The 16072-nt window shown below is 39.4% G+C and overlaps 1 protein-coding gene across 1 annotated transcript; it reads left to right on the plus strand.

The window, feature by feature from the left end:
- The first annotated feature begins 1287 nt into the window (after window positions 1-1287).
- On the plus strand, window positions 1288-15867 carry trpc6a (transient receptor potential cation channel, subfamily C, member 6a). The gene is given in 17 exon segments (XM_034683593.1): window positions 1288-1304; window positions 1527-1588; window positions 1591-1687; window positions 2813-3141; window positions 4197-4329; window positions 6294-6594; window positions 7237-7422; window positions 8902-9066; window positions 9167-9410; window positions 9494-9721; window positions 11001-11265; window positions 12501-12582; window positions 12584-12697; window positions 14582-14782; window positions 14954-15010; window positions 15334-15409; window positions 15496-15867. Coding segments are annotated over 17 exon segments (2688 nt in total). The 3' UTR covers window positions 15627-15867.
- The last annotated feature ends 205 nt before the right edge of the window (window positions 15868-16072 follow it).

Genomic DNA, 16072 nt, shown 5'->3' on the forward strand with positions numbered 1-16072 from the left:
ACGGACAGATGAGTGTGTGTATCAATGTTTAAATATTTGAGTGTGTGTGTTTAATTGACACTGATTTTGCAGATAATACTGAAGAAGCGCTTGCTCTTTGTGTGGTCTGGTATGTGTATATTGACTCAGTTATTGAATCCATGTACACACACACACACACACACACACACACACACACACACACACACACACACACACACACACACACACACACACACACACACACACACACAAATAGAAAAGGACTATCCAGGTGCTCGAGTGTGTATGTTTGTGCTGACAGTGTTTACATCCAGATCTTGGCTCTGTTCTGTCCTGAAGAGGAAGTCTTAACAGAAAAAAACACACTAGTGACATTTGTCAGAGTTTACCCTCTTTCCCCCTGCCATCCTCCTCGTAAAATGTAACGCTGTTACGTCACATACTGTCTAAAGTGGATAATCTTCTGCAATCAGGACCTTAAAAGGCAATTTTCACTGCAACAAACGTACATCAAGAGGCCCCCGCTTTATCAGATTCTAAATGTTGACATGCTGGTTTCTCGTAATGGGAAATGTTACATAAAAACAGCCCAAAAACAGAGAGGAAGAGGTCCCCTAATCAGTAAACAGTCTTAAATTGTGGACAACAAACATAAACACTCTTTTATAATCAAAAACACAGCTAAAAATACTGTATACTTGTATGTGGTTTGTGTCTGTGTAAGACAGTTTTCACAGGGTGCCATCATTCACCTATGACCTGTTGTTGAGAATAAACCCGTTTTAAAGCTTACAGATATGCATGATTACACATACAGTGTATGTATCTGTATGTCTACAAATGTGTGAGTGTGTGTGTGTCAGACGGGAAGTCGTTTTCCCACACTTGAAGGGGTCAGAAAAGAGAGAGAGCACACAGGAAGCAAAGTCTACTGGGAATTTAAACCCTGAGGAATCTCATCTGTTGTTCATCAGCCATCAGTAAGTCCTGCATGCATGTGATCACCCACGCACACACACACACACACGCACACAGACACACACCACACACACACACACACACCACACACACACACACACACACACACACACACACACACACACAAACTCTCACATGTTCTCTAAACAGCACGTTTAAAATAGCATTTTACGGCCACATCATAAAAAACTGTTGGCAAAGCAGAATTTTTGAAGAAGATTCTTCTTTTGTTTATCTACCTTCAAATCAGCCTGTATTCATAAAACTACAGCTGAGTTTGATTTCACAGAATTATTCTATTGGTTCAGATGGAAAGCCTGTTCAGAAATGTCCACACATCACCAGTAACCTCCAATGTGTTGGGTCATAACACTGATCTGACCTTTCACATCTGTAAAGTTGAAAGAGTCGTGTAAATAAAAGTGTAGTGGGACCCAGAAGGATGCATTCTTTCTCAAGGACACAGAAGGACCAGAGGGGGAGGGAGACAGAGAGAGAGAGAGAGAGAGAGAGAGGGAGACAGAGTCATGCCACACTTGATTACTTCTCACATGAACCTGGAACAGACCTGCAACCGTTGATCACCGGGATGACCACAGACCGCCAGCGGGTTATCATAACACCCGACCTGTGCTTACACCGACAGCCCCAGAGCTCGGAGCCGGGATAACCTGCTGTCGTACGATGACTTTGGAGAGGAGAGCTGTTGCTCTGGACGATGCCTCGGGTAAGACTCTCAGTTACACCCCCTTTGTGATTTTATATTCATACTGTACAGGTTTTGTTGGGGAATTATTGTGGTGTGACATTTAGACAATATGTTTGGTCATGAAAATTATAGTATTAAAATACGTTCACTATTTTATTTTTTCCTGTTGAATTCATTGTTGAATCAGTGTACAGCTGGTTTTGAAGTTTCAAGTTTCATTACATAGATAAAAGTGGATGAAATGTAAAGAATATTTGTTGTTATAACTCTGATAAAAGGTATTAGAAAATAAGAGCTCCAAACACTCCATTTAAGCCATAATAGCCTTCAAATGTCTGTGGCTAATAGACAGTTTTTAGATTTGGATTGATAGAAAAACTTGGATTTGATGAAGTTTCAAATAATTTTTTTATATTTTTGTACTTTTGATTAGTTTAATTTCAAGTTCCTTTGATTTCTTTAAACTATGCTGACTTTTTCCTGACTCCAACTTTCCAGCCAACTTGTTCTTTATATTTTTTTAGTGTGATTGCAGTTTTTTTTACAGTAATGTGTAAATCTACATAAAACGAAAAAAAATCTATATATATATTTTTTAATTTAACCTTTATTTAACCAGGTGAGATAGTTGAGAACCAATTTTCATTTGCAATAACGACCTGGGCGAGAAGGCAACAGGTGGCATGACTATATAAAAAAACAAACAAAAAACAGAGACATACAGAGAGACCCAGAGACAGAGACAGAACAATACAATACAAAAATATGACAGCAGTGAACCACTTAAAAGCAATTTAAAAGCAAATGCAGTGATGTTGAGTTATGTATTTGACAATATCCTCATTTAATTTTGAATTGTGATGTGTTCATTGGCAGAGTATTTTAAAATTAAATATTTTTTCTTACTTTATATTTTAAAGATTAAAGTTTAATGTTACCACAGGTAAAACCTGCAGCAGATTCCCTGTGTGCAATTAATACCTGATTCATTGGCTAATATTAAGCCTTGGCTGTAGAATTTGAGCTTAAATAAAACAAGAACGAGTAACAGGAATGTGCTTCCAAAAAGGCTTTTTATGTGTGTATATGATATTCATGTAGACATTACATACTGTGTGTTTATGTCTCCTGACTCTCTGGCAGCCCCAACAGTTCTGAGAGACAGATCTTGGCTCCTCTCAGCGCTGTTAAACGACGCCAGGCCCTCCGTGGTCCTGCCTACATGTTCTCTGGTCCTTCAGTCAGCCTGTCAGAGGTTGAGCAACGCTTCCTGGAGGCCGCTGAATACGGCAACATACCAGAGGTGCGGCGCATGCTGCTCCACGTGCCAAAGTTGAACGTCAACGCTGTAGACTACATGGGCCAGAATGCTTTGCAGCTGGCTGTCTCCAACGAACACCTGGAGGTGACCGAGCTGCTGCTGGGGAGGGCGGATTTGGCCAGAGTGGGTGACGCCCTCCTTTTAGCCATCAGTAAGATGTGTGCACTTCATGGAATTAATTAAAGGGTTATTTAAACATGACACAAAGTTGGTACTTTAAAGCTGGGGTTGGGAGTCAGATTTAGATACACTTTTTGTTTACTGGTTAAAATTATCTTTATGTCCCAATGGAAATCAATACATAATTTGTTCTTAAAAAAGAGTGAAAAAAAAGCTGATATCTACAGCCGGAGTAAACCTGGGAAAACACCAACCAATCCCTGCCATCGGGAGCCAGATTATGAAACCAATCAAATCCCGTCCTGACCTTCTGCCCGCCTCCTGCGTGTACGTTTAATGTTTGTTTGTGTTTTTAACTTTCACTATGATAATGTTTTGGTGTTTTTTTACCCCTGAGTGAGACATGAGTTGACGATGTGCTGAAGACCGGTTTTGAATCAGTCACGATCATATGTGCGCGAATCAGCGGCGCTTGTGCATGTGAGCCGGGGCGTCGCTTTGGAGGAGCTCCGATGGGAGGTTAGACGGAGTCCTGAGGAAATGCTACATTCAAATTCATGCTAGTTTTCCGGGACTACCAACCCCAGCTTTAATATCTAAGTCTAAATTTCTGAAGGTGTTTAAGCAGCTGAAACCAACTCCAACATTGCTAATTGTGCTTCGTGTTTTATATTTATAAAGTTACTTATGAGTCGTCTAGCTAGCAATTGAAACAGACCAGAAATCAAAATAATTAAATATCCATCCACTTAGGGTTAATCAAAAGAAATATAGAGCTGGACTTTTGTGGTGAGTAATAGAACTTTACTATTCACAAAGTTTGGGTTAAAGCTCCTCTGAGGGACTTTTGGTTTGTATGGATTTGGCACCACCTGTGGACAAAGCCTCTTCTCAAAAATTCACAAAGTTTTTACTTTGTATGAACAGTCACAACAAAAAACAGCTGCAACCTTAAAATGGGGGAATCAAGTAAGAACAAGGCTTCTAGGACTTTCTAAAACAGATGAATGTTCTATGATGTCAGAATTCCACAGATAACAGGTACAAAGCCACTGCAACACCTTTGTTTGTTTCCATGTTTTGTAGGTAAAGGTTATGTTCGAATCACAGAGACCCTGTTGAGTCACCCTGCCTTCAGAGATGCCCATCGTCTGACAGCGAGCCCTGCTCAAGCAGACATGTTGGATGACTTCTATGCTTACGATGAGGATGGAACAAGGTAAGACAGTTAAAGAGCTGAGGCCTCATATGGATGTTGCTGTTCTTTTATAATTAAAATCTTAAATTAAATTAATTAAATTAATACATTCAAATAAAATGTTTTAATAATGACAGAAAAAAACTTACTAAAATGTCTAAGAAACTAAATTCAAAAGAAAAAAATGGGGGAAAAGAAACACAGAGAACAGAAAGACGACCTTTAATGATCCAACCCAGGACAGAGGAAACAGAAAAACTAAATACAAAGAGTAATCAACACAGGTGTGGAACACAGGACACAGGTGAAACTAATGAGTGCAATCAAAAAAGGAGGGAAACACACAAGGGCAGGAAGTAAAACTAAACTGGAAACACAGGGATTATGAACTTCAAAATAGACAGGAAACACAAAGAAACACAAAAAGATACACAAGAATACAACACAAGACATGGATCACTAAACACACAAAAGACATAGGATAACTTATAACACAGAATAAACACAGGGAGGGAACCAAGGCATGAAACACAAGGGAATCTACAAAATGAAAACAGGAAACAAAGATGGATAAAACATAAGGAAAAAACCAAACCCAAACAAGATCAACTCATGACACAAACCAAGACAGAAATAGACATCCACGTACAAACTAATCAGGTGTTACAAAGGTAAACCCTACGAAGACTGCCCAACATTGAAAATTAAAGCATCTGCAAAATCCTGCCATGAAATAAAAGCAGACCGAGGTGTTCATGAGTCTAAATGCAGAAACTGAATGCATTTTACAAAAAATCAATACTTTTACAAACTGTACCATATCTCATTCAGATACCACTGAAAACATCTGAAACAATATATCAGCACTGTAATTTGTTTTAACTTCTGACATTTCCACCTTGTTAGTGATCAAATGCTTTGTTGAAGTTGAAACACTAGCCCACTAAACCTGTCCATTTAGATGAAATACCCTCTTTTTAAGAAGTCCCTTCAAACCAACGTTTGAAGCTTTTACTGGTTGTCTCGCAGCAGGTCCTTGTCAAGACCATAGACTGTATATAGACATATTGATAATTGGAAAAGGAATAATTTTAATGAAGGCATGAAAATGAGAGATTACACCGTTAGTTTATAATAATAATAACAATAATACATTTTATTTTGGGCGCCTTTCAAATCACCCAAGGTCACCGAACAGATAATAAAAACATTCATCACTAAAACATCATAAAAACAAACAAACAAACGAACAAAAAGTGATAAATAAAAAATAAAAACTTTTGAAGTGCACAGAGTCCAGTTAGAGTGAATATGCCAGTTTGAACAGGTGAGTTTTGAGTTGGGATTTGAATGATGTGATGGAGTCTTAGTGTCTTATGTGTGGGGGTAGGGAGTTCCAGAGTCTGGGTGCTGAGCAGCTGTAGACTCGGGCACCCGTGGTACTGAGGCGTGACGGTGGAATTGTTAGTAGTCCAGCAGAGGTTGAGCGGAGGGACCGGGAGAGAGTGTATTCATGAAGGAGGTCGCGGAAGTAAGGGGGGGCCAGGTTGTGGAGAGCCTTGTAGGTGAGGAGAAGGTTTTATAGTGGATGCTGTATTTTACAGGGATTCAGTAAAGTTGGATGAGAACAGGAGTGATGTGCTCAGATGATTTGGTGCGGGTGATGATCCGTGCGGCCGAGTTCTGAATGAGTTGCAGTCTGTTGATATATACAATAATATTTGGTCTGGTTGATGCAACCACAGACAAAGCTTTGGTAAAAATCCTAACACTAAAGTAACTAAACTTGTGGATGCTACAACTCTATTTAGTCCATTTCATGAAGTGAGAGGGTCACTTGAGGATAAAGTAAAGAGTTGTTTAAGATGTAAACATTTCCCTGAACTTTTATCAGACCACCTTGTTACAAATGTGGGAACTGTTATCATTATTTTGCTTCTCTGTAAATCGTTTACAGTCTCATGTGTGTTTGTTCAATCCCACAGGTTCTCTCAAGATGTTACTCCATTGATCCTCGCCGCTCACTGCCAGGAGTACGAGATAGTCCACACCCTGCTCAGCAAAGGGGCTTGCATCGACCCTCCTCATGATTACTTCTGCTGCTGCGACTCCTGTAACTACCAGCAGCAGTTTGACTCCTTCAGCCACTCCAGATCCAGGATCAACGCCTACAGAGGACTCGCCAGTCCTGCTTACCTCTCCCTGTCCAACGAGGACCCAGTTTTGGCAGCGCTTGAGCTCAGCAATGAGCTGGCCATGTTGGCTGATATTGAGAAAGAATTCAAGGTAAAGATGTTATTAAAGAAACAACATGATACTCATGTGTCTTCCAGCTGTAATGTCATACCACTTCCTTTCACTGATACTGTACACATGCCCTTAACTAGCCTATCTTCAAACACACACAGGAAGTATATTAGCCACGTCGCTGCCAACTAGCCACCAGTAAAAGCTGCCAGTAAACGAAGGAACATTTATGAGCTTTAAAAGAGGAAGCAGAGACGGATGGGGTGCTAGATCTTAACCACACTGTTAACATTAAAAGTAGACATTACAAATATAATTATGATTAGGATCACAGCGGTACAGTATACTACAGTCACAGAACAATAAATCAATGACTATCTGAATTCACTGGGCAAACAAATTAATTTTGTCTGACACTTTTTTTTTATGTATACTGAGAAGTTATTGACTCCTTAAAATAACTTTGATATGATTGAGAGCTTTTACAGAGCTGCTGATATTGCTGTCAGTTTCAAGTTGTAGCTGAAATATTCTTTACTTACATAATCTAATTATACTAAACAAACAAGAGTTTATAATATTGCTTTAATTATTGGATGCTGTCAGATAAATTGGACATGCCATAACACCAGCAGCGGACTATATCTCATTGATGGACATTTTTTCTCTCTGTGTTTGCAGCACGATTACTGCTGTCTATCCAGCCAGTGTAAGGACTATGTGGTGGGTCTTCTGGATCTGTGTCGCAGCACCGAGGAGGTGGAGGCCATACTGAGCGGGGAAACTGATGCTGAAGACTGCTATGATATACCAGGGCGACCTTCTTTAACACGTCTTAAACTAGCCATCAAGTATGAGCTAAAAAAGGTAAGTAACTTGATTTATTGACTTGTTACATCTTAAAACTTGTCATTAAATACTCAAGTCAGATAATGTTTTTTCAGCCAGTGATCAATAATTGCCCTCTTTTAGGTCGAACATAAGACAGTCTACTGAAAAAAGAAACTAAGATCCCATTCAGAAATCTAATCCTGAAGCTACAGCAGCATATTCAGGGTTAAGCTGTGTGCCAGCTGAGTTTGTGAAACATTAGTTCTAGGTTTAACACCAGTGTGGTGGAAACTCTGAAAAAAGATTCACCAACATCTCGTCTTATTGAGTTTTATTTATGCCTTAAGCTTTACAAAGCAGTCAGCTTACAGAGTGATCTAACATTCAGCACAGAGCCTGCTCCTCGGACACAGAAGGAAGATTAAGATCAACATTGTACTTGCTACCTGTCGAGAATTCAAGATAACTGCATCCTTGAAGAGGGACAGGGTGTTCTCTGTTGTCGGAGAGTTGAGTTTGCTCCTTGTCTGTTCCCTTCACTCGCTTTTATCCCTTGTAACTGTGTTTAGACTAGAGAGACACCAACATGATGGAAAAATCAAGTGGATCTAGAAACTTTTTTTTTTAATACTTTATTTTTGTAAACCGAAATAGTTAGACTGAGCTGTGCTAGCTCAGTGAAACAGAAACAGTAGGTCATCTATACATCCTTGTTATAATAGTGGAAATACAGTCAGTTCATGCAGTGATGGCTTATTAATCCTTCAATGCTACACAGTCCATTTTTCCCAGTAATGCAAACTTTTTTCTGTTCTAAGGTTTAGTGAGTAAGTCAATCTTTCCCTATTTTCAATACTAGACGATTTCTATCCACTCAGTCTCTGTTGAAGGATTGGGTTGCAACCACTCGTGTCACGGCCTTTTTGCTGGCTGCTAATAAAATCTTTAGCAAGTATTTATCCTTAACTGAGAGGTTGGCTTTAATGTTACCCAGATAAATTGTTGAGAATGAGCAGTGGATGTAGAAACTTTTGATATTCTTTGGAAAATTAAAGAAACTGATTTGCAAATAGTGAGCTAGAACAATTAAATACTAAAGCAAATAAAAACTAGAAATACTTCCATTGTCAAAATGTGAAATAAAACCTTGAAGTATAGTAAATCTACTTTAACTTTCCAGTTTGAATTCAGCTCCTGTGATGAACTATCAGCTAAGAACTTCCCACAGGAGCTTTAAACCTGAGATGTATTTGTATTGTTTAAAAATGCTTAATTTGTAGAATGAGAGAATTATTAAAAAGTTACAAATTTATTCAGATTTCACTCGGATGGCGAATGATTTCTTTCCAGTTTAAATCATAACTCTTCCTCACCGTCCCACACCCAATTTTCTACAAAAACAAAAGGATTGAGAGCTTAAGCCAGTCAACACTTCACAGAAGAAACTATTTTTTATTCACACACATTTTCTTCCTCCCCCTTCATCCCTCTTTCTTTCTCTGTAATGTCGTTCAGTTTGTGGCTCATCCAAACTGCCAGCAGCAGCTGCTGAGTATCTGGTACGAGAATCTTCCCGGCCTGAGACAACAAACCACTGCTGTCAAGCTGCTGGTGGTGCTGGCTGTGGCCATAGGCCTGCCTGGACTTTCTCTGGCTTACTGGATCGCTCCGTGCAGCAGAGTAGGTAACATTTATCAATCACATGACTTCCCAGAAAGACACCCAGCAGTACGTTTTCTCTCATCCTCTGGTTGTTTCGTCTCTCTCTCTTTCGTCTCAGGTGGGGAAGGTGATGCGTAGCCCCTTTATGAAGTTTGTGGCCCATGCCTCGTCCTTCACTATTTTTCTAGGCCTCCTGATCCTGAACGCTGCTGATCGTTTTGCTGGCACCACCTTGTTACCAAACATGACCCACCGTGAGCACCCAGAAGCACCCCATCTCGACCCTGACCCCCTGCTGCTTTTCCGGATAACCACCACCTCCTTCACCTGGATGGAAATCCTCATCATATCATGGGTCATTGGTGAGCATTGGATACTCACCCTGATGCTTCAAAAACATCCAGTCATCCTGTGTGTGACATCTCCTCACCTGTCCTGTTTACAGGTATGATCTGGGCTGAGGTGAAGGAGATCTGGAGCCAGGGGCCGGGCGAGTACCTGATGGAACCGTGGAATTTTCTAGACTTTGGGATGCTGGCGATCTTCCTCGCATCCTTCAGCTGCCGCTTTGCCACCCTGAGACACGCTCACATTGCCCAGACCTACGTACACAGCCGCCACAAAACACTGAATAACGTCACACTGCCCCCAGATATACACTATTTCACACTGGGTGAGCAAAGACACACAACTACACAGACTCACACAGACTCCACACTCTAAATAAAAAGTGTTTAAGAAACATGTGCTCCATGTATAAACAGTTGCAGTGAGTTAAGGCTGTATGCTGCAGCTGAGATCACGTCTGTTGGCTTTGAACAGACTGATAGTAGCCAAACAACAGGAGTCTGTGTTAAAGAACGGACATATGGATCATATTCACAAATGTAAGATCATTAACGAAATGTACCGCTTATATAAATGTGATTGGAGTACAAATTCTTATGTAATGGAATTATAATGCTGTTTGACTGAATGTATTCAAACACTGTCAGCTGTAGAGCAGGTTAAGTCTTTGAAAGATAAATCCCTGATGCCATTCTAACCCTCCTGTTATGTTGCGGGTCAAATTGACCCTTTTTAAAGTCTATTTTGGGCAATATATGCCTATCAACCAGCTAAATGCAGCATAAAAATCTGGGCAGCATGTGATGAAAGAGGTGTCGTGTTAATTTCTCAACATTACTTCATAATTCTTATTTTTTTAAATAAAATAAACAAAAATCTATGTCATGTAAAACTATTTTATCTATACTTAGGTATTTCCAATGTACATTAAAAAAAGTTTTAACATGAATTTTAATGAAAACGAGTGAGTTATCCTCATTGAACCATGATCTGTGAGAACTGAAGAACACCAATGGACCAAATCTTGATTTAAATGGTTTGTAATGGAGTTAGAAATTTGACTTAAAAAAATGTGTATTAGGATTTTTGGGGGTTCTGACACTTTTGGGTAATTGAATATGCCTGGAGTCAAATTGACCCAGGAACATTATTGCTGTCCCAGAGAAACGAACATAACAGGAGGGTTAAAATAGTCAGAACATTACATTTTTATTTCGATACAGATTTTTCTCAAATTAAAATAAGCATTATTGAGTTATTGTTTGAAAATAGTCCACTGAATAACAATGTGTTACCTTGAAAAGTAAAGTCAGCTTTTGTGCTTTTATTTGATTAAAAACCACAAAACATTAGAGGCAAATGACCACATACTAATCTTTATCTGACCTTGTGTCATTTCCACTTTCAATGGATTTGTAGAATTTGTGTTCTGTGAATAAGCTAATGTGTTGTCTTCGTGTAAGAAAGTTCATAAAAAGTCCTCTTTAGTCTGCTTTAAAGTTTTTCCTTCTTTGTAAAACTGACAAAGTGGTTGGTGCTCGTCTCGTTATCTTGAGCAGAGTGAAGTTTTCTGACGGATCTTGCTCTGTTTCTTTTCTTGGTAGCTCGTATCTACTGGCTGCCGTCAGATCCTCAGCTGGTGTCTGAGGGCCTGTACGCCGTCGCTGTGGTGCTCAGCTTCTCTCGGATCGCCTACATCCTCCCAGCCAACGAGAGCTTTGGTCCACTGCAGATCTCTTTGGGGAGAACAGTGAAGGACATCTTTAAGTTCATGGTCATCTTCATCCTTGTGTTTCTGGCCTTCATGATCGGCATGTTCAACCTGTACTCTTATTATCTGGGGGCCAAGCAGAATGACGCCTTTACCACGTGAGCCTTTACCATTTCCAGCTATGAAAACCCACACTTTCAGAGGCTTACAATTTGGCTGAGTTTCTGATGACAATTCACCACTGGAACGTTTTGTGGTCTGGCTTAAAGGTTAACCCAGCCATGATCTTGATTTATAGTTGTTATAGATGATGTTAGAGCCAGATGCTTCAAACAAAGGGCTTTTTGTTTTGAAAAATAGCTGTTGAAATGTAGACGCTAATGGGGATCCTTATAAACAAAACTTAAGTAAACCAAACTAAAATCAAACAGAAAGAACAATCACATGAAAATATGGATGTTGTTAAAGTATAACTCACATCACCCGGAAAAATTTAAATGTTTATTTTTCGGTGGACAGAAGTCAAGTTCAGTCAGACAACCTCACGTTTAAATTGTTTATTGTGGCAGCAAATACATATTCATGTTTGGCGCCCAGGCTCCGGCCTCCATCACTCCCTGCAGATAAGTTTACATGCAGACCATTGAGGAGTGATGAGCAAAACATACACTGCAGCGTGGATGCTGGGGGTGGCAGTGGGGATGAAAGAAAATTCAGCAATAGGCAATGCAGGCAGCAGAGGCGTTGACAGGCAGAGGGAGAGATGGGAGATTTTCCCAGTTTAAATAGACCGCCAATATGAGAGGCAGAGGGCAGGATTGGATGATGGTTATGAGAGTGGGACATGTGACGGGTATAGCAGTGCAGCTCGAATTGTCTGCCTGAACTAGCTAGCAGGCGTCGCTCCATTTGTGGATGAGGCAAGAAATGTGAGGGAAGAAATAAATAGGAATAAAGGGGAGGTAGGGCGGGGAGTGTATCTGAAACCAAGGGGAGGAGAGGGATAGCTTTGAATTTATAAGAGAGCCGGAAGAGGAGTGGTTGAGGTGTGGTCCTGCTCCCGAAACTCTGCTATATAGCACCACTTGTAGTGGAAGATGGAAGACCCGTCTTAGGGCAAGTTTTAAAGTCTCTGCAAGTGGATTGTTTCTCTGCAGAAAATAATGGAAAATCTACACTTCCAAAAAGCATGAAAAAAACATTTGTAAGAGAATGATGCGCTTAAAGAGATACTAAAATGTAACACTATTTGGCTTATAAACTAATATTTTCCATCTCCAGTTCTGTTCTGTCACAGAGGGGTTCTTAACATCTTTGTTCTGATGATGATGAAGGTTTGTTTGAAATGAAAACTCATTCTTCCCTTCATTTCTTTCTCTGTGGGTCCGTCCAGCCTGGAGGAGAGCTTCAAGACTCTGTTCTGGGCTATATTTGGACTGTCCGAGGTCAGGTCTGTCGTGATCAATAATGGACACCAAATTCATTGAGAACATCGGCTACGTGCTTTATGGGGTTTATAACGTTACCATGGTGATTGTGCTGCTCAACATGCTCATCGCCATGATCAACAGCTCGTTCCAGGAGATTGAGGTTTGTCATCATGAAATACTGAATCATCCTGTGCTTCAGATTCAAGCTAACTAATTAAGATGCCTGAGAAAACATTTCCAACTTAAACATATTCTTGTGCATGAAATGGGAAGAATGTTTTGGACCTTATCCTAATAATAATGTGACAAAAATATTTAAGGTAACAGGCATCTGATATAAAATTTAACAAAACTGATGTCAAAAAGTTTAGATATCAGTTCAGCTTGTACGAATGTACAAATAAGATATTTGATAGTTCATGTCTATCAGTGGTGTATTAAGTACTTGAAAGCCATACTTGAGTAAAAGTAAAGATATTTTCTCTCTACTCAGGTCAAAGTGAAAGTCACCCATTAAAAAGCACTTAAGTAAAAGTCTTAAAGTAGCTCATATTAAATGTACTTAAGTGCAAAAGTAAAAATACCAAAAGAAACAAACAGCTAGAAATGTTGATTCTCGCCAAGCTTTATTAAGTTTAATTCTCTTGCTCCCTCCCTGCCTCCCTCACGCACAGCCCCGATAGTCCATACCTCATGAGACAATATATCACGTTGTATTTTGTAGCGTGTAATGATGGTGACAATTTAAATGTAGCAGAGTTAAAAGTATAATTTTTTCTTTAACAATGTAGCGACTGTAAAAGTGAAAGTTGCAAAAAATATAGACTCAAGTAAAGTATAGATACTCCTGAAACTACTAAAGCTGCTGTGAGGAACTTTTGATTGTATCGATTTTTGGTGCCCCCTTGTGGACAACTGATACCTCTTTCCTTGAACTGTACATGCACAGAGTAGTGTTTTCAACAACAAAATGACCCTGTTGTCTTCCAACAGTCAATTCCTCACACAATGTGATTATTTTCCATGAAAACAAGTCGAGCAAATGCTGTTCTAAAGTGAGATGTCAATCATCTGGTCTGACACCTACCCCCTCGCAGCGGTTTCAGGCATTAAAAATGTCAACAGAACAGGCATCAGTGTTGTTGTGGATGGTCTTGCTGCTTTCGAAGGTCATGAAGAGGCATCAGTATCAGTTTCATTCTGTTTCTCAGCCAGTTCAAAACTCCTCACAGGGCCTTTAAGGACTGTAACAACGTATTTTCACTTTGTTCCTTTACACCACTGATGTCTATACATGTCTTTTTATTTCTACTGGCTACATAGAAATTACATTTAAAAAGAAAAAGTGTTAATCATTTGACATCTTGGGATGAGCTGATTAGCTTAGCTAAGTCAAAAAAAAAAAAAAAAAAAAAAGGCGGGAAAGAGCTAGCTTGGCTTTGGAGCCTGTTTTAAACCAAGCAGTTTAAAAAAGTGTCCCAACATCACACAGTTGTTACATAAGAAACTTTCATTAATTCATTTATGTCTTACTTTCTGTTATCAGCTAAATGTGTGTGAAAATGGAGCTTTGTGTACGACTGCAAACAAAATCAAGCTAACGGTACACAACATTAGACTTGAGTCTAGCATTAAGCAGTGCGCTTGGGTTCAAGAAATCAGGCAAATAACACCCTGTAAACCCACAGCTTGTTACTTCTTACTCATATTGTATGAACGTAACTGATGAAGATAACTAGCTTGTTAATTTTTCATCGACAGAGGTGCCATCGTTTCCCATAGCTTTGGTTTATGCTAACCTTAAAAGCTGAAGGTTACAGCTACATGGTTAGCCTACAGATGAGAGTGATATCAACCTCTTTTTGTAAATTGACAAGAAAGTGAAAAAGCCTAGCACCAAAAAGGCCCAACTATTGTTTTCAGTCAGTTATGTTTTGTTTGATTGTACCTGTGTGTCATACCACAGCTGTTTTGATGCTGTGATTTGATTTCCTCTTTAGTTTGTTTCCTTCATTATTCTCCTTTTGTTTCCTTTTGTCTTCAGGATGATGCTGATGTTGAGTGGAAGTTTGCTCGGGCTAAACTCTGGTTCTCTTACTTTGAGGAGGGAAGGACGCTTCCAGTGCCTTTTAACCTGGTCCCAAGTCCAAAATCGATCCTGGGATTGTCCATGGCCATCAAATCCCTGCTTCTGCACTTTGTGGCAGGACGCACTGAGGAGAAAACTGAGACACAGCTCAACCAGGTAGAATACAATGTTAATTTTTAATTGGCTCTGAGCTTTCAAAACAGAGATAGAGCACCTCCCAGTGGTTTTATTGGGAACCACAGGCTTCACCTCAGATTTGAGAGACTTGTTTGACCTGTGAAATGTCACAATGCTGTTCAGTTATTTAATTTGAGCTTAATTTTACAGCTCGGAGAAAACAAGAACTTAGGATTTGGCTCCTCTGCCAGCCCAACAAGATATCAGGTATGCATTTTTTTTTGGTGTGTTACACTACATTTCAGGCCAACTCATTGATGTAACAGCTGTAGTTGTACTACTACTTTATATAGCAACTAATGCAACACACAGTTTCCAAGTGAATACTTGGCTTCACTCTTTTAAAGATGTAACCATCTCGCAGATGTTTATTTGGCAAAAGAATCAGTTAAAAAATTTAATATTTGGGTTGAACTTTTGACTAGATGAAATGTGAGGGAGGGTCTACCTCAACTTTAGAATAACCTTTTCTCATTATAGTTATTGTTACCTATAAAAACAATCAGAGCACTTTTTTCATCTTTTTGCAGAAAATCATGAAGCGACTGATAAAGCGATACATCATCAAAGCCCAAGCAGACAGAGAGAGTGACGAGATCACCGAAGGTACAAATTGACAGAGCTGAATTGAACTTGTTTCAATTGAAACTAGAGCCTCTAAATTTTTTGTTGCTGTGTCTGTGTCTCTTCAGGTGAGCTGAAAGAGATCAAGCAGGATATCTCCAGTCTGCGATATGAGCTGCTAGAGGAGAAATCGCAGAACATGGAGACACTGGATGGACTGCTGAGGAGGCTGGGAGAGATCAGTACTCCTGCAGAGTAGCAGTACAAGTCACCCTGACTTGTAGATAAAACTGTACAGCTTTAAAATGTGCCTGTTGTCCATCCATGGATGTGGATACACTATAAAAACATTATATGAGATTAAAATGTAGCTCCCTAATGGCATGGTTGTCTCATTTTATCTTTATAACACATCAATTACAGTTCTGAATTTCATTGACGTAGCTCTTGTATATTTTAGGCTGAATTCTAATTAAAAACAAAACTTTGAATGAAGAGTATATCAGTCTTTTTTGTCCTCTCAAGTTCACAAAATACAATCAAATCTGATCATTTAAATTTGAAAAAACACGGACACATGTTTAAACTTTATTAGATCTGATCATACAGTCAGCCTGATATTTTCAATATAAAAAACCTTTTGATGAATCATAAAGATTATTTGATGTTGGTTCTCTCTAGTACAAAGTTTTCAATTAACATTGT

The sequence above is a fragment of the Notolabrus celidotus genome, chromosome 5, assembly GCF_009762535.1.
Source record: "Notolabrus celidotus isolate fNotCel1 chromosome 5, fNotCel1.pri, whole genome shotgun sequence".
NCBI lineage: Eukaryota > Metazoa > Chordata > Actinopteri > Labriformes > Labridae > Notolabrus > Notolabrus celidotus.